Here is a 27,199-nt window from a genome sequence, read left to right as displayed (position 1 = left end):
AATTACTCCCCTAATTTTCTTTGTTTATTTTATATATGAATAAATCATGTATGCCTATTATTTTGAATGACAGTCATCCACCAGTCATAACGTTTCAACGCTATCTACTCCTTAGTACCCAATACTCAACTAAATAAAGTTGACTTGGAAGACTCTATCATTGCACCTCTTATGCTTCAATGCTTCCTGGCCGATTTCCTGTATCATTTGAAGACTCTGGGAAAAAGGGCTGCTGTTGTCTCTCTTTGGATGAGAGTATCTTCTCTGCCTTGATATAGTTAAATATAATCTTCCGTCTGCGAGGTAAGTTAATTTTGACCTTTGTCAACTGCAGATTTTGTTTAGGTTTTCTGTTGCACATTAGAATAACTTCGCTAAACATGGCAATGACTATCAGCACGATAAGGAATTTGTTGTAATGGCTTCTTCTTCTTCACTACGTCTTAGAAATGACAACAGCGCAAACAGCCCTAAAAACAGTAACATGGACATTGCTGAGGAGTTCACTGTAATGGCTTCCTCTTCATTACCACTCTCGGTAATCGATGACAGCCCAAACAGATACTGATGAAAATGTTTCAGCGGTTTTATCTCCATCTTTGCAAAGGACTCGCAGGTCCGGTAAGATGCTGAAAACCATGTTCATGTTCATGCAACTTTTGGGCATAATTAGTATACCAGTAGAAGTGTTGTACAAACTGCTGTTAAAATAAAAAATGGAAGAAAATTAAATTTTAATTCGTGTAGTTTATTGGAGGTTCAAACTATTATTGAAAGATATAAAGATGTTGACTAGAGGTAAACAAAAAAGTCCAAGAAAATAATTAGCAAAGAAAAGATATCAAGGAAATTGATTTTCCCGTATTTAGTTATATCGAAAAAAATATTTAAGAAAATCAATTATAATTAAAATTAATTATAAATTTATGAAATTTTAAATCATTTAATTTTTATATTGAATAATTAAAATAAGTGAAATGAGTAGTAGCGTATAAAAATAATTAATTTATTGATTATTATTTCACTTTTTCTTACCTTCTATTTTTTCAATTTACTTTCTTTTCCTTGTAATTTTGACAAATTTTCTAAGAACTAAACATAACTTAAATGATTTATTTTTTAAAAAATAATTTTAGTATTAGGATGTTGTGAACGTTGAAGAAATATACATATCAGGGAAATCTAGGCTGACCTATACATCTTTTGGTTTTGTGACTGCAGAATTCGATCAGTTGGAACTGTACAAAGCTGTTCTCAATGGTGACTGGGAAAGTGCTTCAAAATTATTGGAGGATGATCCACGATTATTCTCCGCCCGGTTCGGAACAGATGAATCCCGAATTCTTCACATAGCAGTTGAGTTAGGAGAGGCCAGAATGGGTTTCGTGGAGAAGTTGGTTAAGATTATGCCAAGTGAGGATCTGGCTCTGCGGGATTCTGATGGCGCCACTGCCATTTTCAACGCTGTAAGGGCTGGCAATATAAAAGCAGTCAAGTTGTTAGTGAACAAAAAGTCAGACTTGCCCAATATCTGCAACCGCTACGATTTTGCGCCTCTTCACAGCGCTCTTAGGTATGGTCATAAAGAGCTGACTTTATATTTATTAAGCGTCACCAGAGATAATGAACCTCCATATCCCTTCTCAAATTCGCCTGGAATCGTACTTCTGCGCAGAGCACTAATGGTGGGGTTTCATGGTGAGCTATATTTACCATCCCCTATCTATTTTCTTGATATGAATTACCGTCGGGTTCCCATGTACAATTTTATAATATGCAGATGTAGCACTGTATCTGGTTCAACGTTATCCTCACCTTGCCACATGCCATTTCGGTGATGCTAAAGATTCTGATGATGATAAAGCCCCTTTGACGGTATTGGCTAAAAGGCCTTGGGCTTTCCGAAGTGGAAGTCGCTTCAACTTATGGCAACTCATAATATATCACTGTTAGTTTCTTTACTCGCTTGCCCCTTTTAAATTGCTTTGTGTTATCTCCCTTGCTTTTGTTTATTAGTCAAGTTATTTTCTTTTATGCTAATCCTGTTTAGCTCTGTCCTATAAATAAAAAAGAAAAAAAACTTGAAAGGAATAATTAATTTTCTGTCTTTGGATACTATAAAAATGTAAGAAAAATACATGAGGAATTTAAAAATAAAAAATTCTCCATTTTCCCCAGAAAAGTTGGAAACAATTTGGAATTCTGCACTGAGGGTGAGATTGACCAAAAATTTCAATTGATATATATGATGGTGGGGTGGACAAAAGTCTCTAAGCAATTATGGTTTTATTTGGGAAGGCCTTTTTCTTCCAAAAGTTTACATAAGAGAATAAAGATTTTTATTATGGATGGGAAATGATTGCGCAATAATAATAGTTGCGCTCTGATGTGGAATTTCTTAGGGTGTGGAATTTCAGTCATGCTTTCAAAATGTGCAAGTTGGGTTAGCGAACCTCAAAAGTGCGCAATTCCTTTATGTTATACCCTTTGTGCACCTTCCTGGTGCTAACAATTTACACTTGAGTGGACTGAGAACATAATATTATAAGCTTCACAATGATGGTGCTCCCACACACTAAATTGGCCAAAGCAATAATAACAAAAATGCAGCTTGTAACCTTATTTGCAACCTGTTGGAAGTTCTCTTCTTCAACTGGTTCTTTTTCAACAAATTCTTTTCAGCTGCTATGTACACAGTTTCCTTTTCCTTAACCTCAGTGGCTTCGTCCTCTTACAACATCCAAAAATCATCTTCGTCAAAACTCTTGTTCTAAGGGGAAACAATAAATTGAGAGATGAGATGAGAGATTATATGTTGTTGGGGTTGGCTTTCACGTTCTAGAAGATGCACTTGAGGACTAAGGGGTCCCAAACCCTTGATTTTTCAGCAAGCAATTTTAAATGCTCAAGTGCTTCTTTTGGTTCCTCCTGTATAAAGTACCCACCAGTCATGTTTTCAACAAATTATTTCATTTAGGGGGATGGTCCCCTTCAAAAAGAAGAAGCAATCCTTGAGTTTTCAAAACTATGGTAAGGAAGTTAAACAACAAAGCTTTAAATTTATCATAACAATGATGAAAAGTCTCATTCTCTATAAAACAAAAAATTTTAATGTCTTTCAAAGGAAACAATTTTATATACCAAAATATATTTGTGATTTTTTTTTTTTTATAAAGTAGCCTAAGAACTTATACTATAGAGTCTCATGCTATACCACCAATGGTTATCCTCTTTCTTTAATGAAAAAAGAAAACCTTGAGTTTTGAATGATCCAGATTTCATGAAGGCTCTGCCAAAATAGACCATACCTCTTCAAATTCTTTTAAATAAGAAAAAGGATTTTCATCCTCCCTTCCATAAAATAGGGATAGCAATTGGATCATTTCAAGCTCAATGTTTATTTGAAAAATGTCAAAAAGAAATATCAAGCAAGAAGGAGCATTGACCCGACTAGGCTGTAGGTAATCCCTCATGGTCCTAGGTGGCTAGTTCTTGGGGTTAAAACCCCCATTCATCACACTTCTATTAGTACTACCAATAGTTGAATTTGGAAAATAGATATGAGACAGTGATGGTCTGGTGTGTTGAGGAAAAGGATAACTAGGGGTTGGTTGATTACTTAGTGTCCTCCCTCTAAAATCATATTTTTTTTGGCTGATTACTTGGATTCCTTCCTTTAAAATTGTTTCTTCTAGTTGATTACTTAGAACCCATTTGGTAGTGATTTTAGGAAACACTTTTAATATTCATAATACTTGAAAATTTTTATCACTCAAGTGTTAGAAATGTTAAAAATGCTTCGTAGAATCACTCCCAAACTCACTCTTAGTACCCTTCCTTTAAAATCATTTCCCTAATGCATCATATCACTTTAAAGAAAATGTTTGAAATGTTGGATTTAACAACTAAAAATGAAAACTGAGCAGAAAAAGAAAATCTAAAGAAAACAAATTAAGTCAAAAAAGAAAAAAATCTAACTAAAAGATAGGTGGGGAATGGGTGAAATATACTTGTTAAGCTTCTAAAACAACAAGCATCTACACAAAAATACCTTTAGAGTCATCAATGTTGAAAGTTCCCTAGTGACGACACTAATTTTTGGTTTGTCATTCTCTAATTCATTTCTTTTATCAAAACTTGGAAATATATTTAACAGTTAAATTTTACAAAGAGAAATTAAACTAGATCATTCATTGAAACTCTAAACTCCTTAACCAAAAAAAATAAATAAATAAATTAATAGTTGTATAGTTGTTAGGTTGCCCCACAAGGAACTTTAAATTGGTACCAATTGAGGTAATAGCTTTAGGAGTGTGAATGTCAGCTAAAAGATTAGAAAATTGATTTTATAAATAAAAAAGACATACACACACAAAGTTTAAAAGATAGAAAATTAAAGGAAAGAAAACCTCAAACCTAGAGATTAACTAGGATCACCACTTTCAGATACAACTCACTAACAAGGCTTTGAACTTATGCTTTCAGATTTAGGGTCCAAGCAAGGATTTATACCAAAAAGGTTTCTTGCTTCAAATGAACAAGAACCACCTTAATACGGTTCATCTCTCTCTAATTCCTCTTTATATCTATATATATATATATATATCCTTACAACCAAATGATTTAGATAAGATTCTTTTCATGTCAATAGGCCTATACTTAGTTGAAAGAATCATTAAAACAATGCCCAAGTATACTTCCAAGGTTGCTTGACTTACAATGCTCACAAACAATGCAACATAGACTTTTCTCCCCATGGTTACTTATTTTAGTCATTATAACTACTGATAGAGATCATATTGTTTGTAACTAATGCACAGATAAACCAATAGACAACTAAACTAAGATATGGGAGACTTGAGCTCCTCTCACCCCTTAGAGTGTTAAAGGTTATCTAAGCATGTTAAAAATTTAGTAAAGAACTAAAAATGCAAATCTGTAAGTTGAAATTGAAAAACTAAAATGTAAGATTAATTAAAAAGACTAGAAAATTCATTAAACTAGAAATTAGGGAAAGTTTATAATGAAAAGAAAAAATTACAATGGAAATAAGGTTTCTCCCACCTTTCTCTCCTAATTTAATCTATATGTTGGTCTAATTGCTTCGATGACTATTATTCATTAACTTGCATCTTATTGGTGCTTGCCAATGAGAGTTATTGGTGAAAATCACATTGGTATTTGTCTACCCTTACCCTGAAGGCAACATTTTCTTGAGTGAGTTAGTCGCTCTTTTAGTGAGCTCCTCTATCTATTGAAGGGTTTGCTCTCACTCATTGCTCCACTTCATTTCTATCATGATTGCCTTTTCCTACCAAGTTTCTATTGCATAGTGTTCCTTTGCCCAATTGTGGCTATAGATATAAAAAATGTCTTCAAGGCTTTTAATGCATTCCCATATGAAGAAGCTAAAACTCTTCATAGATAATCGAAAATTTTTATTCCACCAATTTTTGGATACAAAGGAAGGTTTCTTTATACAAAAAATAGGTTTCTGCATTCAAAAAAAGCTTTTTCAAAGGAGGGATGAACTTTTTTTTCTTTATTGTTTATGATTTCCTTTTATAGGTCTTCTTCCCTTATAGGTTCAGGTTATTCTTATAAAGGGACAAGCTTTTTGTAGGTTTTTATGCAAGCTTTTCAACCTTATCATGCATGGAACCAAGTTTAGTTGACTTCATTTCTTCAACGTTAGGTCTTCAATTTGGGTAGACCTCAAGGAGTACTCAAATGAAGGTCCTTGCCTGGGAGTGGGGTGTTTTTTAGTAGCTTTACTGTGATTTTTTGGTGAGCTAAATTTTTGTATCTTCACCATAGATGACACCATTTTTCCAATTCTTAGTTCACTTTCTTACTTTAATGGATGCTTAGGACCTTACAATCATAAGGAACTTAAAGTGAGCACTCTAGGCTCCTTATGGTCGTAGAGCCTTCAAAGGTCAAGTTAGTAAGAAGAATGAGGAAACTACCAGACAAATAAACATCAACTCAAAGGTTAAGTTTCTAAGTTTTTGGAATACTAACATGGCATAGAGGATGTAGCCACTTTTAAACTTCCCCTTTAATGGAGCAATTAGGGTCTCCCTGCATGGAGGCATGGGCCTTAGTATGGGTGCATGAGTATGGTTTAATTCAAAATTTAGTTCTCATTAATGTGCTTAGGCGAGAAATTGATCATTTAACACTTGTGTAAGCTTTCTAGTTACTTATTCTTTGGCTAACATGTGGTCTTCTCCTGTGGAGCAACCACACATTCACTTTTTTATTATATCAAATAAACATAGCTAAAGGATTTTATTTCTTATGATCTACTATATCTCAAAAAAACATGTACCAAAGCAATAGTTTTAAGTCACCTATTTCGCATTCAACTAATTACTTGATTAATTACTTTATTTACTTTCTTATTTGACAATGGCTTTGGCATTCATAGGAAAAAATAATGATATAAAACACTAATTTATAGCTTTTGAATTTCTCTTAATTTCCATTATATATGTTTTTTTAAATTACAACTTTAGTCAAATTAACCTAAAGAAATTCCTACAATGAAGGATATATAGAGAAAAACTCTTATAAAATAATACTCTTGGGACCAAGAAAAATTATGATCTTAGCGAGGTTATTGATTTATAGATAATTGAATATTTATTAATTGATGAAGAGTATTATGTTGTTACTGAACATTATTAGTACATGTATGACTTATAAATTTAAAAATAATACACATGGTAAAAAGTTAATACATAGAAACCTAAGAGACTGAAGAAAAAAGAAGAAAAGACTCCCCAAAAAAGATGTGGCATCAAAACTTAATGTTGCAAAAGATAAAGCTATTTCAAATATGTGACAATTCTAAAACAAGTGAATTTAGAAAAATAAAAGTTATAAAAAAATTACTTAATACTATATTATGAAGTTCTATTGCTATACTATGAATTTTTGTTTATACTTCATCAATTATTAGTTTATATTTCTTGAGCCCTTAAATATTTTTGAAAATATTTTTATCTTATGTATTTAGTGAGATTACTAATTTAGTACATTGGCCTGAGTTAAGACTAAAAGATTTTGTTTTATAAGTAAGATTATTAATTTATCAAACATTCATTTATTGAGCTTTTACTATATGAACCATTATTTTGTATTAGTATAGCTTACAAAGTTTCATTGGAAGGGGTTTTATGAGTATTGGGAAGAACATGACAAATTTTATTTTTTATTATATTCATTATAATAACTATTATATTATTATGTCTTTTTCTTTAAGTCTTGCAATCAAATTAGACGAATCATAATTTTCCTTATCTTTTATTGACATTTTTATTCTTAAGGTGTTCCTATGAAATTAAACCATTTTCTTAGTCAACCTAATAGAGGAGGCATGGCGTAGTGAAACTTCAGAGGAATTCCACAGCACTGTGCAAAAAGGCTGCGAAATCATTTCGCAACAAAAGGGTGATTTCGCAGCACTTTTCTGAATCCTTCCTTCAGCTTGGAGTAGTTGTCTTCAAAAGGCTGTAACTTCCTCATTTCAGCTCCAAATCGTACACGGTTTGAAGCATTGGATTTTTGACTTCCTAAGCTTTCAAATGACATATAGCATGCATAATTTGGACATTAGGAAGTGCTCCAAAAGTGGCTTAAATGACTATCATCAAGAATGCTTCATGACAGATTTCTCTTTGCTTCCCCTCCTTGCATTTCAACTTTGCTTGTGGCAAAGGACTTCAAAGCTTTGATTCTTCATGCCTTTGAGCTTCCCATTGCTTTGCCAAGGATTCCAAATAACTCTCCTTAATCTCGGATTGCTTTGGTGATCAAAAAGCTATCAAAACACCAAAACTTAACACAATTTGATTAGAATTGATTGCAAGGGTCCTTAACATGTTAATTGGGTTAAAAGGCAATAACTACTACTCAAAAGTGTTTAAAAGAGTTAATTACAAGCTATGAAATAGCACTTTTTGAGTAGTAATCAGGCATGGAGAGTCAAGTTGGTAGCTATGAACCATCCACACAAATGTGTTGTTGGACTCGATTATTCAAAGGTAAGCATTTTTAGTTTGTCAAATTCTACTATATATAACAATACAACTCATAATTACTCAAAAACTCGAGTATATAGGTACAAAAAATGAATTATATATATATATATGTTAAAAAAAAAACTAATTGAATTGAAAAGAGTGGAAACAACCAAGGCTGAAAATGAGAGATTTAGTACGTAAACTCATTAGGTTCAATTGAAAGATTTAGCTTGCAAACTTATTCAAAAATTAATTTTATTAAATACTTTTCCTAACTTTGAAAACCATGATCCCTATTTTGGTAAAAATCTTTGAACTCCACAATCAAATTGGAAGATTATTAACCAAGGAGAATACAATAGGAAGTAAGATATCTAAAAAGCATATAGTAAATCTAAACCTAAATAGCAAGCTTTAAAAAATCATAATTGCTAAAAACTAAAGTAGAAGTATTTAACAACTGCCACAAACTAAATTGAAAACATGAAAAAGGACTAGAATTGGAATTGCAAAAAGACAAACAAGTCTTATAGATTCTCACAAAATCTAAATATGAACCTCTTCCCACAAAAGGAATCTTAACTAAACTTTCATCCCATGAGGAATCTTAACTGATAAGTATGCGACTTACTCTCAAGTTCTTAGTTGATGAAGTCCTACTAAGAGTATCTCATGAAATAGAAACTCCATTGTCTCCCACTCATGCATAGTAGGCAAAATAACATCATGCATTTCTCTCAACTATATCATTATCATCCATGTTTATATTAACTAATGGATCGTACAGCTTTTGAACACATTGATAAGAAAGGTGTAAGAGTATTAAACTAAATTTCATCTTAACCACTGTAATTCATCCCTAAAAGGTGTCTCGTTATATCTTAAACACATTTATTCACATTGAGTTAAACATGGTCAATCCCCTTAGAAAAATATTTCAAACTAGACCAACTTGTAACTTATGACTGAAAATCACAAGGGCAGAAAAGTTATACTATATAATGACCTATAAGATTAATGCATAGGATGAGGAAGTAGCTAGGAATATATTCATTCATTCTTGTTTGATTGCCAAGAAGATATAGTATGAAAATACATGCTAACATGGAGATCTTCATTATGAGTGTACCTTAGATCTTCTATATCGTACAAATCTTAGTTTAATTGCATCAAGCAAAGAACTCAAGTTTTGCATATGCTTACTAAATCAAGCACTACATTAACAAGATTTGGCAATTGACTCCATTACAAATGTAGACTATAGGACTATCTATACTTGGTCGCTATTAACATGTAAGTCATATTCGATACAAAAAGGAGTATTATAAATATCAATGACCTAACACACTATCTAAGTGGTTTGGACTCATTATGTTTCAGTTGTGCAAAGTAATGAAAGTGCATGTCGATAAAGTAAAATAAATAATTAAAGGCCACCATCAAACAAGATTGGACAATGAATAAATCATAGGTATAATGGTTAATTGAAATGTATAATATGTAATCATAATTTACATGACCCAATGCTCTCAAAATAACTCCTATGTAATCATGATCTACATAATCCAATGCTCTCAACTTGACCCTAATAAACATCTTTACGTATGAGCTTAGTCAACGGGGGTGGGGGGTGAGGGTGGGATTTTTAACCATGCATCAAGTAGAAATATGTTCCTATGTAACCATGTCTCATATAAACTAATATTTAAGATTGATGTGTTTGGTTCAACTATGATACTTGGAGGGGGTCTTTGACATAGGCTAAAGTTTCCATGCTATCACAATAAATAGTAGTATGCTTAAAAGAAGAAGCAATATTGTAAAAAATATGTATGAACATCATAAACTAGTCACTTTCCTAAACGACAAGTAGTATACTCCTAACTTCATGCATGGTAGACAATGTTATACATGATTTTTTTCTATTTCACCAATATATGCTAACATCATAGAGCATATATACAATTATAACCATATGTAGATTTGGGTTCATTTAGGATGCTACCTCAATTATCATTGTTATAGCTAATCAAGTCCAAATTCAATCCTTAATAGCAAATTATATAGCCTATGGTGACTTTGAGGTACGAAAGCATCCAGTTCATTCTTTTTCTTAAGCAAGGTTTAGATCTAATTGGAAGCTACTAACCTAATTATATAACAAGTATTAGTTCATGTACACATCATTGGGTACTTTAAGCTACTACCAATGCTAGCATATAGGAACCTTGAGTGACTTTTCCTATTCATCTAAAGTCTTACGACACATGTTAAAGCTTAAGGTCTTATCTTTCTCTAGATGAATGCCAATAGATTTTCAATTTTACATCTATAATTTTTTTCAAGAATATTCATGATGTATGATTTGTAAAACAAACTAAAAAGTCTCCTTGATTGATTGATTGATTATGATCATAACATTGAACACATAGTTTGCTTTAAGCATGTTGTTCATTTTAAAAGTTGACGACCACCACACTTTAGAGGCAACCATCTCATTATCATCCCTAACCAACATTTGATTTGTATACAAAAATGAAATATAGAATCTACCCTTACACCATTTAACAAACATGCAATAGTGTTCTTAGACCATCATAAACCCATTAGTGTAATATACCATTGTTTAGATGATTATTGTAGGTTATAAATGGACTTTTGTAGTTGTTAACTTTGCCTTTCTATTTAGTTGCCATAAAACAAGTCAGTTGATCTATATAGATCTTCTTATTTAGTTCTCCATTGAGAAAATCAATTTGAATGTTTATTTGATATAATTTCAAATCCAAAGATGTGATAATGGTTTGAATAAGGAGAGTTGAGGCAAACCTCACTTCTCATGAGAAGTTCTTTTTTTTTTTTTTTTTTATACTTTACACTCTCATTTTGGTTGTATCATTTCTTCATGAGTTAAGTTTAACACCTTGCATCATTTACCTTAAGTTTGACCTTAAAAACCTACTTATTCCTTAAGGTCTATAGTTCAATTAATTCTCAAATAGAGTTCTTGCTAATAAACTTCATATGTTATTTCACTGTAGCTTGCCATATTTCACAAGTATGGATAAGAGAGCTTTATTAAACATTTCACGTTTCTCATGTGTTGGAACATCTAGATTACTTAACTTCAAGCCTAGATCATTAGTTGTATGCTACTATCTTCATAGAAATGCTAGAACTGTGTAATGGGAGAATTCAAAACAATGAATATTATATTTAAGTGCTCAAGGAATTAAATCTAATTGGTGAAAAGGTTAATTTAGATCTCAAATACCTCATGATCTTTAGCCTGATAGCTCTCTTTCCTGTATCCTAACACATAAGGATGTTAGAGTCCTCTGTGTGGAGATAGATATTAAGATAGAAGGTTGAATGGATAAAAAGTACTAAGCCTTAAACCCTTTAAGGAGTTTATATAGGCTTACCTCTTAGCTCGAGTGACTTAAGCTCATGTTACGTTTGGGTTACTTAATCTAACTCATTGGGTCCTAATTAACTAATTTTCTCCATTGAGCTCCAATTAATTAATTATCTGAATCTAAAAAGACTATTTATATGTACTAGTGCAACCTTTTGTATTTACCAAAAATGCTCTTATACACACATATAAATAAAGAATCATACTATTCCTCAAATAATTTTTTACCAAGGAATATGAGTTTGAGTGGGAACCACTAGGACCCATAGGGAAGTACTGGCTCCCTTAAAATCCAATTTTAAAGTTGACTCAAAATCTAACTATAAAGAGTCAACTACACTTTAGTATCCTTATGATATTAGATCGAGATAGAAAACTTCAGTCTATGACCTACTAACAATTGCATACAGGCTCCCCATGAATTGGTATTCATAATTTAACAAGATGATTGTTATCAACCTCTTAAGACTACCTTTACAATCTTTGAGTCTTAGATCCTCCTATTATGTGATCAATTGACATACTATATCTCTCCAAGAGCATACGTCAAATTCCACTTAAGGAATTATTGTGGCCACAATTTTCATGATCACATGTCCTTAGGATCACCTAAGGGGACATAATGTCTCAAACCCCTAAGATATCATGGTGCTTATCTTGAGAATACCTATTATCACATGCCTCAATCATAGTGACCCAATCTATAGAGAATATATGACCAATTTAGGGTCTCACTCATGGGTCAAAGCCATTTAAGACCTTAGCACTAGATCATTATTCTCTCAAGGTTGAGAGCTTATACAACATAGCAGCTTGGTGAAGTCAAGACTACCTAATGACCAATGTCTGACTCACCGTAAATCCTATCTAATGTGTAACCTATTAGAATTGAGCCCTAAAAAGAATGACATGATGTAACAGACAGATTTATTTATAAATTTATTTATTTATATTTTTTTGCTTTCTCTTTATTATCTCATTGGCATGGATTGGTTAATTAGATGACCCTGTATGGTTAATTAATCAATTAGGACCCATTTTAGATAAGATTAAGTGACCCAAGCCTTAGTGGGCTCAAGTCATTTAAGCCTAGTAGGGAAACGCTATAAATACCCTTAAGGGTTAGGGTTCCAACACTTTTTGAGAGACAATCATCTTCTACATTTAGAGAGAGAGAGAGAGCCTAGGATTCATCTCTTCTAAAGCCCAAATTTTGGAGTGACAAGATCATGGATCAAGTCATCAAGCAAAATATTTTCGGTGTATGAGACATCTAGACTCTTTAGGCTTCATCTTCATTAAGCATAATTGATTTGACAACCATTCAAATCAAAGGTAAAGTTTGTTAGCCCAATGGTTCTCCTAATCGTGTTTTGATGATAACAAACCATGGTTAAGTTGTTAATTGGTTTGAATTATAAAAAATTTCAGGTATTAGTTTGAAAATTCATCAAAGGACCCAATGGATGCAAGATCAAGACAATTGGAAGACCCTTTAATAATAGAAACATATGTAAGATGAATGCATGGTGCACTTAGGATTTCATATCTTTTCATGCTCTTTAAAAACTCGGCTATAGGCATTAAAGTTACATTTCCATCAAAACCTGAGTTTTATCAAATGAACCTTAGGCAAATTGTTTCAAAATTGGCATATTAATCTATCTAAATACCTTGCCTAGGCCAAAAATGGTGAATTAGTCAAGGAATTGGTCAACCAGCTCAACCGGTTAAGCCACCGGTCAATCGATTACACCTTCTTGATCAAGGTCCGGTTGAGAAATGCAAAAAATCTTCTCTCTCTTCTTGTAGCTTTGTATTCCTGGTCGAAGGATATGCCTTCTCGGTTGAGATCCAATCGAGGTTTGGTCAATGATCGGTCAAGGTGTAACGGTCACCTACCATGCATTTATCGTCTAATGGCTAGTAAACCGGTTGACCTTCAACATGATCGATCAAGGCTACTTTTTGGCATTTTTGGCTCCCGAGGCTAGAAACCTATAAATTGAGAACTCCACTTTATTTATGAGGTAGAGAACACCTACATTTATTTTTCTACCTACTTGTTCTTGCCTCAATAGCTCTCATTCTTTCCTTAGTGCATTAAATCTCCATTTGCATATTCCTTAGTGCACCTTTGTGATTCTTCCTAGCATTTAAGTTGTATTTAAGCCCTTGTTGAGCTAGGTTGAGAGATTCAAACTTATTATTTGAGTGTTAAAAGCTTCAACTGAGTTAAGACTTGAAGGAATTGTGTAATAGCCCATTGGAGTCGGAATCTAAGTGTAAAGGTGATTTAAAGCTTGGTTGAAGCTTCAAGTATAGTGGAACCTTCACTTAGTTAGGAGGTTGAGGAGAGTGGACGTAGGCAAGGAAGTGCTGAACCACTATAAAATCTAAGTTTGCTCTTTCTAACCGTCTCTCTTTATATTTGTGTTTCCTTTGCTTGAAGTTTTTGTGTTTGAAAAATATTTTTTTAAAACCCAATTCACCCCCCCCCCCCCTCTCCCTCTTAGGTGTTTTTTCTAATAAGATTAGCCTTTTATGTTCTCAAAGTTTTTAATGACTTTTCTCTAGATTATATAACGTTACAATTTTGATTTTTGCTTCTGTTGCATATGATTTAAAGCCTTGATGTATTTTGCATGCACCTATACAATCTAGGGTTATGGGAATGGAGAGATCTAGGTTTCCCAACATAACTAAACACACTAGTACACTCACCATGGGAAACCCATCCTAATGACTAGGGCAAGTCATCCCTCCAATAAGGAGGTAGTGCACTATAGCCTCAAATGGATGATTGAAGTCCATGAACCAGTTGTGAATGAGTCATTAACTAGTAAGGAATCTATGACTTAGATTTTCTATGTAACTCCTAAATCACTCAAGTCATGTACATGCAAGTGATGTAGGTTTGAATGCTTAACATACATAATTTATAAATAGGACAGTAAATAGAAAATCGAAGTCATAATGTAAGTATTAATGAACTCCATTTATGGTTGCATCATATCATGCTTTTAAAGAATCTATCCCAACATCATGATCTTATGATGCAAACATGAAAACTTCACCTTAATGCCCACAATTACAATGATGAGATAGTTCCAAGTTTTTTTCCACACACATCTAAATCTAGTGAATTAATATGAAATGGTAAAATCCCACTTAGTGGCATAATCTAGTAAGTGGCAAGTCACTACTCAAAGTTACTATCTCGTCAAGTCACTCATATCCTTAGCAAAATCTTTAACATCTATAGCAACTCACTCCCAATCAAGTAGATATTGTTTACTCTGAACTCAAAGGGACCTCAGAGATTTAAAACACGTTTGCATGATTAAGAAAAGCTCTTACATATATAATGCTAAGAAAATTTTCCCCTATTCAATGTGGGATATTACAATTATCCCCATGAAGACATAAAGTCCTCATTGTATCCCATAGGATTACAGGACCAAACAAACAAACTCTCATACCATGGTTGAGGATACACTTTGATCCCATTTGTAACGACTTACTCCCAACCATGTAAATATATACTATCCACTTTGGGCTTAAAGAGTCCTCATAACATTCAAATGTGTCTAAATAATTAAGAGAAGCTCATATATATATAATATCAAGAAATTGTTCCCCTCTTCGATATGAGATATCATAGTATTTTCCTTTGGTTTAATTGCCTCTAATAAATTGAGACTTCTGTTCAATGCTCCTCTACTCAAAATATCATCCTATAAGAAATTAACTTCATATGACTTAATTTCAATTATACTCCCATTGATTTGTTCACTAAGCATCACACAACCTTTGATTTATTAGAATATCTAATGAAAGTGCACTTGTTTCCTTTATAGCACAATATCTATGAGAATTTACATGAACTAAACCTACTAACCCTTAGGATCACAATTGAGTTAGGTTTGGCTTCTTAACTATATGGATTTGAAGTAATTGATTTTGAGGGCGCTCTATTCAAGATTTAAGTTTCATTCAAAATAGCAACCCTCCTTTCCCACCCCAAAAGATGTTAGATAGTTGGCTTGTGCCTTTTTTAGTGAACCATATCCAAAAGTTTATGGTTACTTTTTTTAGTTCAACCATTTTACTATGGAGTCCTTGAAGCTATAAATAGAGATTTTTAAAACTCTTCAATGGATACTCATGTCCATGATTTATCCTTAATGCTGTAATAGTTTTTTTTGTTTCAATTTGTTACAATATTCATGTAACATCTAAATCTATTAAAAATGAGAGATTTAGTATGTAAACTCATCAGGTTCAATTGAAAGATTTATCTTGTAAACTTATTCAAAAATTAATTATGTTAAATACTTTTCCTAATTTTGAAAAGCCTGATCCCTATTTTGGTAAAAATCTTTGAACTCCATAATCAAATTGGAAGATTATTAACCAAGGAGAATACAATAGAAATTAAGATATCTAATAAGCATATAGTAAATCTAAACCTAAATATCAAGCTTTAAAAAATTATAATTGCTAAAAACTAAAGTAGAAGTATTTAACAACTGCCACAATTAAATTGAAAACATACAAAAAGACTAGAATTGGAATTGCAAAAAGACAAACAACTCTTATAGAGTCTCACCAAATTTAAATATGAACCTCCTCCCATGGGAGGAATCTTAACTAAACTTTCCTCCCATGAGGAATCTTAACTGATAAGTATGCAATTTACTCTCAAGTTCTTAGTTGATGAAGTCCTAATAAGAGTATCTCATGAAATAGAAACTCCATTGTCTCCTACTCATGCATAGTAGGCAAAATAACGTCATGCATTTCTCTCAACTATATCATTATCATCCATGTTTATATTGACTAATGGATGGTACAACTTTTGAACACATTGATAAGAAAGGTGTAAGAGTATTAAACTAAATTTCATCTTAACCAATGTAATTCATCCCTTAAAGGTGTGTCGTTATATCTTAAACACATTTATTCACAATGAATTAAACATGGTTAATCCCCCTAGAAAAATATTTCAAACTACACCATAGTTGTAACTTATGGTTGAAAATCACAAGGCCATAAAAGTTATACTATATAACAACCTATAAGATTAATGCACGGGATGAGGAAGTAGCTAGGAATATATTCATTCATTCTTGTTTGATTGCCAAGAAGATGCAATATGAAAATACATGCTAACATGGAGATCTTCATTATGAGTGTACCTTAGATCTTGTATATCGTACAAATCTTAGTTCAATTGCATCGAGCAAAGAACTCAAGTTTTGCACATGCTCACTAAATCAAGAACTACATTAAAAAGATTTGGCAATTGACTCCATTACAAGTGTGGACTGTAGGACTATCTATACTTGGTTGCTACTAACATGTAAGTCATATTGGATACAAAAAGGAGTATTATAAATATCAAAGACCTAACACACTATCTAAGTGGTTTACACTCATTATGTTTCAGTTGTGCAAAGTAATGAAAGTGCATGTCGATAGAGTAAAACAAATAATTAAATGCCACCATCAAACAAGATTGGACAATGAATAAATCATAGATATAATGGTTAATTGAAATATACAATATGTAATCATAATCTAAATGATCCAATGCTCTCAACTTAACTCCTATGTAGTCATGATCTACATAATCCAATTCTCTCAACTTGACCCTAATAAACATCTTTACGTATTACCTTAGTCAACAGGGGGGTAGGGTGGGATTTTTAACCATGCATCAAGTAGAAATATGTTCCTATGTAACCATGTCTCATATAAACTAATATTTAAGATTAATGTGTTTAGTTCAACTATGATACTTGGGAGGGGGGTCTTTGACATAGGCTAAAGTTTCCATGCTATCACAATAAATAGTAGTATGCTCAAAAGAAGAATCAATATTGTGAAAAATATGTATGAACATCATAAACTAGTCACTTTCCTAAACGACAAGTAATCTACTCCCAACTCCATGCATGGTAAACAATGTTATACATGATTGTTTTCTATTTCACCAATATATGCTAATATCATAGAACATATATAAAATTATAACCATATGTGGATTTGGGTTCATTTAGGATGCTACCTCAATTATCATTGTTATAGCTAATCAATCCTCAATAGCAAATTATATAGCCTATGGTGACTTTGAGGTACAAAATCATCCAGTTCATTGCTTTTCCGTAAGCAAGGTTTAGATCTAATTGGAAGCTACTAACCTAATTATATAACATATATTAGTTCATGTACACATCATTAGATACTTTAAGCTACTAACAATGCTAGTATATATGGGAACCTTGAGTGATCTTTTCCTATTCATCTAAAGTCTTACAACACATGTTAAAGCTTAAGGTCTTATCTTTCTCTATATGAATGCCCATAGATTTTCAATCTTACATCTAGAATTTTTTTCAAGAATATTCTTTGTGTATGATTTGTAAAACAAACCAAAAAGTCTCATTGATTGATTTATTAGGATCATAACTTTGATCACGTAGTTTTCTTTAAGCATGTTGTTCATTTTAAAAGTTGATGACCACCACACTTTAAAGGCAACCATCGCATTATCCTCCTTAACCAACATTTCATTTGTATACAAAAAATGGAATATAGAATCTACCCTTACACCATTTAACAAGCATGCAATAGTGTTCTTAGACCATCATAAACCCATTAGTGTAATATACCATTGTTTAGATGATTATTGTAGGTTATAAATGGACCTTTGTAGTTGTTAACTTTGCCTTTCTATTTAGTTGTCATAAAACAAGTCAGTTGATCTATATAGATCTTCTTATTTAGTTCTCCATTAAGAAAAACAATTTGAATGTTTATTTGATATGGTTTAAAATCCAAAGATGTGATAATGGTTTGAATAAGGAGAGTTGAGGCAAACCTCACTTCTCATGAGAAGTTCTTTTTTTAGTTTTATTTTTATACTCTACACTCTCATTTTGGTTGTATCCTTTCTTGATGAGTTAAGTTTAACACCTTGCATCATTTACCTTAAGTTTGACCTTAAAAACCTACTTATTCCTTAAGGTCTTATGTCTTAACAATAGTTCAATGAATTCTCAAATAGAGTTCTTGCTAATAAACTTCATCTGTTATTTCACTGTAGTTTTCCATATTTCACAAGTATGGATAAGAGAGCTTTATTAATTGAGGCTTCTCATGTGTTGGAACACCTAGATTACTTAACTTCAAGCCTTAGATCATTAGGTGCATGCTACTATCTTAGTAGAAATGCTAGAACTATGTAATGGGAGAATTCAAAACAATGAATATTAGATTTAAGTGCTCAAGGAATTAAATCTAATTGGTGAAAAGGTTAATTTAGATCTCAAATACCTCATGATCTTTAGCCTGATAGATCTTTTTCCTGTATGCTAACACATAAGGATGTTAGAATCCTTTCCGTGGGGATAGATATTAAGAAAGAAGATTGAATGGGTGAAAAGTACTAAGCCTTGAACCCTTTAAGGAGTTTATATAGACTTACCTCTTAGCTCGAGTGACTAGCTTAACAAGGGCTCAAATACAACTTAAATGCTAGGAAGAATCACAAAGGTGCAATAAGGAATATGCAAATGGAGATTTAATGCACTAAGGAAAGAATGAGAGCTTTTGAGGCAAGAACAAGTAGGTAGACAAATAAATGCAGGTGTTCTCTACCTCATAAATGAAGTGGAGTTCTCAATTTATAGGTTTCGAGACTCGACAGCCAAAAATGCCAAAAAGTAGCCTTGATCAGTTGAGTTGAGGGTCAACCGGTCTACAAGCCATTGGACAATAAATGCATGGTAGGTGATCGTTACGCCTCGATTGATCCTTGACCAAACCTCAATCGGATCTCGACCGAGAAGGCATATCCCTCAACCAGGAATGCAAAGCTACAAGAAGAGAGAGAAGATTTTTGCATTTCTGAACTAGACCTTGATCAAGAAGGTGTAATCGATCGACCAGTGACCTAGCCAGTTGAGTCGGTTGACCAATTCACCATTTTTGGCTTGAAAACCTCTTTTTCTTATTTTTTATTCTTTTCTTTTCTAACACTTAAGCAAGGTATTTAGGTAAATTAATATGCCAAATTTGAAACAATTTTCCTAAAGTTCATTTGATAAAATTTGGGTTTTGACGGAAATGTAACTTTAATGCCTATACCAAGTTTTTAAAGAGCATGAAAATATATGAAATTCTAAGTGCACCATGTATTCATCTTACATATGTTTCCTATTATTAAAGGGCCTTCCAATTGTCTTGATCTTGCTTCCATTGGGTCCTTTGATGAATTTTCAAACTAATACTTGAAATTCTTTATAATTCAAACCAATTAATAACTTAACCATGGTTTGTTATCATCAAAACGCGATTAGAAGAACCCTTGGGCTAACAAACTTTACCTTTGATTTGAATGGTTCTCAAATCAATTCTGCTTAATGAAGATGAAGCCTAAAGAGTCCAAAGGTCTCATACACCAAAAATATTTTGCTTGATGACTTGATCCATGATCTTAGCACTCTAAAATGTGGGTTTTGGAAGAGAGGAATCCTCAGCTCTCTCTCTAGATGTAGAAGATGATTGTCTCTCAAAAAGTGATTGGAACCGTAACCCTTACAGGGTATTTATAGTGTTTTCCTACTAGGCTTAAATGACTTGAGCCCACTAAGGCTTGGGTCAATTGATCTTGTCTAAAATGGGTCATAATTGATTAATTAACGATACAGGGTCATCTAATTAACCAATTCATGTCAATGAAATAATAAAGAGAAATAAAAAAATATAAATAAATAAATTTATAAATAAATCTCTATCTATTACATCATGTCATTCTTTTTAGGGCTCAATTCTAATAGGTTACACATTAGATAAGATTTACAGTGAGTCAGACATTGGTCATTAGGTAGTCTTGACTTCACCAAGCTGCTATGTTGTATAAGTTCCCAACCTTGAGAGAATATTGATCTAGTGCTAAGGTCTTCAATGGCTTTGACCATGAGTGAGACCTTAAAGTGGTCATATATTCTCTATAAATTGGGTCACTATGATTGAGGCATGTGATAATAGGTATTCTCAAGATAAGCACCATGATATCTTAAGGGTTTGAGACATTATGTCCCCTTAAGTGATCCTAAGGACATGTGATCATGAAAATTGTGGCCACAATAATTCCTTAAGTGGAATTTGACGTATGCTCTTGGAGAGATATAGTATGTCAATTGATCATATAATAGGAGGATCTACGACTCAAGGATTGTAAAGGTAGTCTTGAGAGGTTGATAACATTCATCTTGTTAAATTATGAATACCAATTCATGGGGAGCTTGCATGCAATTGTTAAAATGTCATAGACTGAATTTTTTTTATCTCGATCTAATATCATAAGGATACTAAAGTGAAGTTGACTCTTTATAGTTAGATTTTGAGTCAACTTTAAAATTGGATTTTAAGGGAGCCAGTACTTCCCTACGGGTCCTAGTAGTTCCCACTCAAACTCATATTCCTTGGTAAAAAATTATTAAAACCCAATTCACCCCCCTCCCTCTTGGGTGTTTTCTCTATTAAGATCAGCCTTTTTATTTTCTTAAAGTTTTTCATGACTTTTCTCTAGATTATAGAACGTTAAAATTTTGATTTTTGCTTCTATTGCATAGGATTTAGAGCCCTAAGGTATTTTGCATGCACTTATACAATCTAGGGTTATGGGAATGGGGAGATCTAGGTTTCCTAACATAACTAAACACACTAGTATACTCACCATGGGAAACCCATCCTAATGACTAGGGCAAGTCATCCTTCCAATAAAGAGGTAATGCACTATAGCCTCAAATGGATTATTGAAGTCCATGAACCAGTTGTGAATGAGTCATTAACTTGCAAGGAATCTATGACTTTGATTTTCTATGTAACTCCTAATTCACTCAAGTCATGTACATGCAAGTGATGTAGGTTTGAATGCTTAACATACATAATTCATAAATAGGATAGTAAATAGAAAATCAAAGTCATAATGTAAGTATTAATGAACCCCATTTATGGTTACATCATATCATGCTTTTAAAGAATCTATCCCAACACCATGATCTTATGATGCAAACATGAAAGCTTCACCTTAATGCCCACAATTACACTTATGAGATAGTTCCAAGTTTTTTTCCACACACATCTAAATCTAGTGAATTAGTATGTAATGGTAAAATCCCGCTTAGTGGCATAATCTAGTAGGTGGCAAGTCACTACTCAAAGTTCCTATCTTATCGAGTCACTCATATCACTATCAAGATCTTTAACATCTATAACAACTCACTCCCAATCAAGTAGATATTGTTTACTCTGAACTCAAAGGGACCTCGGAGATTTAAAACACGTTTGCATGGTTAAGAAGAGCTCTTACATATATAATGCTAAGAACTTTTTCCCTTATTTAATGTAGGATATCAAAATCACCCCCATGAAAACATAAAGTCCTCATTGCGTCCCATAGGATTATAGGACCAAACAAACAAACTCTAATACCATGGTTGAGGATACACTTTGATACCATTTGTAACGACTCACTCCCAATAGTGTAAATATATTCTATCCACTTTGGGCTCAAAGAGCCCTCATAACATTAAAATGTGTCTAAATAATTAAGAGAAGCTTATATATATATATAATGTCAACAACTTTTTCTCCTATTGGATATGAGATATCATAGTATTTTTCTTTGGCTTAATTGCCTCAAATAAATTGAGACTCCTATTAAATTCTCCTCTACTCAAAATATCATCCTATAAGAAATTAACTTCATATGACTTAATTTCAATTATAATCCCATTGATTTGTTCACTAAGCATCACACAACCTTTGATTTATTAGAATATCTAATGAAAGTGCACTTGTTTCCTTTATAGCACAATATCTATGAGAATTTACATGAACTAAACCTACTAACCCTTAGGATCACAAGTGAGTTAGGTTTGGCTTCTTAACTATATGGATTTGAAGTAATTGATTTTGAGGGCACTCTATTCAAGATTTAAGTTGCAATCAAAATAATAACCCTCCTTTCCCACCCTAAAAGATGTTAGATAGTTGGCTTGTGCCTTTTTGAGTGAACCATATCCAAAAGTTTATGGTTACTTTTTTTAGTTCAACCATTTTACTATGGAGTCCTTGAAGTTATTGATTGTTCTTTGGATTTCCTTTTCATCATAGAGATTTTTTAAACTCTTCAATGGATACTCATGTCCATGATTTATCCTTAATGCTGTAATAGTTTTTTCATTTCAATTTTTTACAATATTCATGTAACATCTAAATCAATGCAATTCTTTGGACTTTTAGATATAACCACCGTAAATGTGAAGAAGTAGTAGGCACCATGCTTGGGTCTCATGTTCATTGGGCCCTATACTTTTGAATGCATAGGCTACAAAGGACAAGATACCTTTCTGGCTTGCTTAAGAGGCTTCCTAAATAATTTCCTTCCAAATATTATAAAATATTAATGGAGTTTAATTCAGCTTAGATTGTTGAAGCATTGGTCTGAACTCAGCCCAAAATTGAGCTCAACCAAAATTAACTTTTGGTCGAGAAACTCGACCAAATCGTAACTTGAGTACTAAAAATGGTTTCTCAACTTCACCGAGATTCGAGTTAGGTCAAACCAATTTGCCAAATTGCACCCAGTCGAGAAATGCTAATTTGTTGAATTCGAGGTCCTCACAATTTTAATTTGTCCTCACAAAATTGTCTTCATTTTTTTTCCTTTTAAGTTCGAGTAATGGATTTGAAATCAGCTCTACAATCAAATTCCAATGGATAAATACTCTACTACTCAGAGATTTATGCAGGATACACAATTTTCATTGCTCTGATAGATTTTGTGAATATCTTGTCACCTGATGCTCCTGGTTAATTAATAAGAAGTCGAGTAATTGAGCTTGTACCAAGTTTCATTAGGCTTCTTGATTCTAGCCTTTAAATTCAAGTGCGACGGTTTAAGGGAAACATATGAAACCTATTGAATCCCAAAAAAACTTTACACCAGCTAGTATGAGTTGGCAACTTCTCACAATCACTTTAATTTAGATTAGTGCTTAATTGGTACTTGGTTCAGGGTTGCTTTTTTGTTTTTTCTTCTGTTAGTCCTGCTTTTGCATCTGAACTGCTTCAATTTTACGTTGCACACAGCTTGCCGAAAGGTGAATGCAATATTCTGGGAACTGGTTGGATGGTTAGGTAAGGAACACAACAAAACTACCACTAAAGCATGCAAAAGTCTTGAATGCAATGTTATGTTGTCCTTAATATAATTTTAATTGCAGTACCACCCATCAAGCACATCCAAGAAACAAAAACAATGCATACTCAGACTCTTCAATTGCTTAACCACCTATGTACTGAGGTTTTGAGAGTATCAAGAGCACAGGGAATATTTAGACAATCATTCATTAATGGGGCAAAATATGGGATTCCCGAGATTCTGGAAGAGATTATAAAGTCATATCCTTTTGCACTCGAGTATCTGGATGAGGTTGTATTCAAATCGGTAGTATCAAATCGTTATGAAAAGATTTTCAACCTCATCTGCGAGACCGGTATGCATAGACAACTTATAATACGAACCGAAGATGATTCAAATAAAGGTAATATTTTGCATTTGGCTGGAAAATTGGCCCCTCCGCACCGGCTCAGTCTCATTTCTGGTGCAGCTCTACAAATGCAACGCGAGTTACATTGGTTTAAGGTAATAATTTTTGTTTTGAAGGGGAATTAATTTTCTTACACATATCCACTCTTTTTCTGTATCTTAGAAACTTTTTGATTTTTACACAGGAAATTGAAAAACATGCCCCGAGAGCCTTCAGTGAATTTGAGAACGAAAACAAAGTTAAACCGAAAATGACATTTATAAAGGAACATGAAGATTTGATAAAAGAAGGGGAGAAATGGATGAAAGGCACAGCAAAATTTTACACATTGGCAGCGGCGCTTATTGCTACTGTAGTGTTTGCAGCAGCAATTACCATCCCGGGTGGCAACCATGATGATACTGGCATACCAAATTTCTCCTAAGAAATTGCCTTCAAAGTTTTTGCAGTTTCGGATGCACTTTCCCTCTTCCTATCCATTGCTTCGGTGCTGATATGCCTATCCATTCTCACGACACGATATGCAGAAGATGATTTTCTTTTTGCCCTTCCCACGAGGTTGATATTTGGCCTTGTTACTCTATTCCTCTCCGTAACATTCATGATGATAGCCTACAGTGGCGCAATCTATCTTCTCTTTGGTGAAAAGAAGGCATGGATTCTTATTACCTTGGCTGCATTAGCCTGTTTGCCAGTGACCTTGTACGGAATTTTGCAGTTTCCCCTCCTTGTGGAATTGATTTATTCCACATACGGCCCAGGCATTTTTGGCAAACATAGTAATCGTCTGATCCGATAGATCGACAATCATGGTGAGAGTATTCGACACAATTACGTACTTTGGGATTTGCATCAAATTCATGACTGAATGTATTGCCTTCACTCTCTCTCTCTCTCTCTCTCTCTCTCTCTCTCTCTCTCTCTCTCTGCTCCTGCGGACATTTTCTCCTAGATATTTCATTGTAATTCTAACTTCTGTCAACTATGATGAACAGGCATAAAGCAAACTTCTTAAACTTGGCAAAATTGACTTTTTGGTACATGGCTAGATTGGTCAAGATGATAGTGATTCCTAGAATGAAAAGAAAGGTACTAATTGCAAAATCTAAATCTAGTCTACGGCTAAGGTGACTTATTAGGAAGGCCACCGGCCAAGAACACCCCTCTTGGTCGGACTTTTACTTGCTTTTTATTAGTGGGTTAGGGGAAATTTGGTTTTCAAATAATCAAACATTTCATCAAAATTGTATACATTACAAATAAGCCAACAAAATACATGGTGGAATGAATAAATATATGCAAATATAAACATCTAAATTGATAATCAGGCAAGAAGTTATAGACAATGAACGAATAGATGATTGGGCAATCTAGGCATATATATATATATATATATATATATACACATAGAGAGAGAGATTTTTATAGATGGAAAGATTTTAAAATGAAAGTCAAAATGTAGATCTAGTCAAAAGGATAACTAAGGGTTGGTTGATTACTTAGTGTCCTCCCTCTAAAATCATTTTTTTTTGGCTGATTACTTAGTGTCCTTCCTTTAAAATTGTTTCTTCTAGTTGATTACTTAGAACCCGTTTGGTAGTGATTCTAGGAAACACTTTTAATACTCATAACACTTGAACATTTTTATCACTCAAGTGTTAGAAATGTTAAAAATGCTTCGTAGAATCACTCCCAAATGCACTCTTAGTACCCTTCCTTTAAAATCATTTCCTTAATGCATCATATCACTTTAAAGAAAATGTTTGAAATGTCGTAAAATCATTTTTTTTTGGCTGATTACTTAGTGTCCTTCCTTTAAAATTGTTTCTTCTAGTTGATTACTTAGAACCCGTTTGGTAGTGATTCTAGGAAACACTTTTAATATTCATAACACTTGAACATTTTATCACTCAAGTGTTAGAAATGTTAAAAATGCTTCGTAGAATCACTCCCAAATGCACTCTTAGTACCCTTCCTTTAAAATCATTTCCCTAATGCATCATATCACTTTAAAGAAAATGTTTGAAATGTTGGAAATCATTTTTTTTGGCTGATTACTTAGTGTCCTTCTTTAAAATTGTTTCTTCTAGTTGATTACTTAGAACCCGTTTGGTAGTGATTCTAGGAAACACTTTTAATATTCATAACACTTGAACATTTTTATCACTCAAGTGTTAGAAATGTTAAAAATGCTTCGTAGAATCACTCCCAAATGCACTCTTAGTACCTTCTTTAAAATCATTTCCTAATGCATCATATCACTTTAATGAAATGTTTGAAATGTTGAAATCATTTTTTTTGGCTGATTACTTAGTGTCCTTCCTTTAAATTGTTTCTTCTAGTTGATTACTTAGAACCCGTTTGGTAGTGATTCTAGGAAACACTTTTAATATTCATAACACTTGAACATTTTATCACTCAAGTGTTAGAAATGTTAAAAATGCTTCGTAGAATCACTCCCAAATGCACTCTTAGTACCCTTCCTTTAAAATCATTTCCCTAATGCATCATATCACTTTAAAGAAAATGTTTGAAATGTTGGAAAATCATTTTTTTTTGGCTGATTACTTAGTGTCCTTCCTTTAAAATTGTTTCTTCTAGTTGATTACTTAGAACCCGTTTGGTAGTGATTCTAGGAAACACTTTTAATATTCATAACACTTGAACATTTTTATCACTCAAGTGTTAGAAATGTTAAAAATGCTTCGTAGAATCACTCCCAAATGCACTCTTAGTACCCTTCCTTTAAAATCATTTCCCTAATGCATCATATCACTTTAATGAAAATGTTTGAAATGTTGGAAAATCATTTTTTTTTGGCTGATTACTTAGTGTCCTTCCTTTAAAATTGTTTCTTCTAGTTGATTACTTAGAACCCGTTTGGTAGTGATTCTAGGAAACACTTTTAATATTCATAACACTTGAACATTTTTATCACTCAAGTGTTAGAAATGTTAAAAATGCTTCGTAGAATCACTCCCAAATGCACTCTTAGTACCCTTCCTTTAAAATCATTTCCCTAATGCATCATATCACTTTAAAGAAAATGTTTGAAATGTTGGATTTAACAACTAAAAGTGAAAACTGAGCAGAAAAAGAAAATCCAAAGAAAACAAATTAAG

The 27,199-nt window shown here is 32.9% G+C and overlaps 1 protein-coding gene across 5 annotated transcripts in view; it reads left to right on the top strand.

The window, feature by feature from the left end:
• Positions 1-174: 174 nt before the first annotated feature.
• The window catches only part of LOC117908481, a 51,738-nt gene continuing 24,713 nt past the window's right edge, over positions 175-27,199 (top strand). Inside the window, exons 1-7 of one of the 5 annotated variants that reach the window (XM_034822083.1) lie at positions 175-255; positions 335-621; positions 1,222-1,698; positions 1,781-1,948; positions 23,617-23,664; positions 23,751-24,172; positions 24,262-24,965. In XM_034822083.1, the coding sequence (XP_034677974.1) occupies positions 546-621; positions 1,222-1,698; positions 1,781-1,948; positions 23,617-23,664; positions 23,751-24,172; positions 24,262-24,501 (1,431 nt within the window). In that variant the 5' untranslated portion in view covers positions 175-255; positions 335-545 and the 3' untranslated portion in view covers positions 24,502-24,965. The other 4 variants (XM_034822085.1, XM_034822084.1, XM_034822081.1 and 1 more) reach the window with 4 other exon arrangements.

The sequence above is a fragment of the Vitis riparia genome, chromosome 19 (genome assembly GCF_004353265.1).
Source record: "Vitis riparia cultivar Riparia Gloire de Montpellier isolate 1030 chromosome 19, EGFV_Vit.rip_1.0, whole genome shotgun sequence".
Taxonomy (NCBI): domain Eukaryota; kingdom Viridiplantae; phylum Streptophyta; class Magnoliopsida; order Vitales; family Vitaceae; genus Vitis; species Vitis riparia.
Note: the sequence above shows the minus strand (reverse complement) of the source record. Positions and strands in the feature narration are given on the sequence as shown.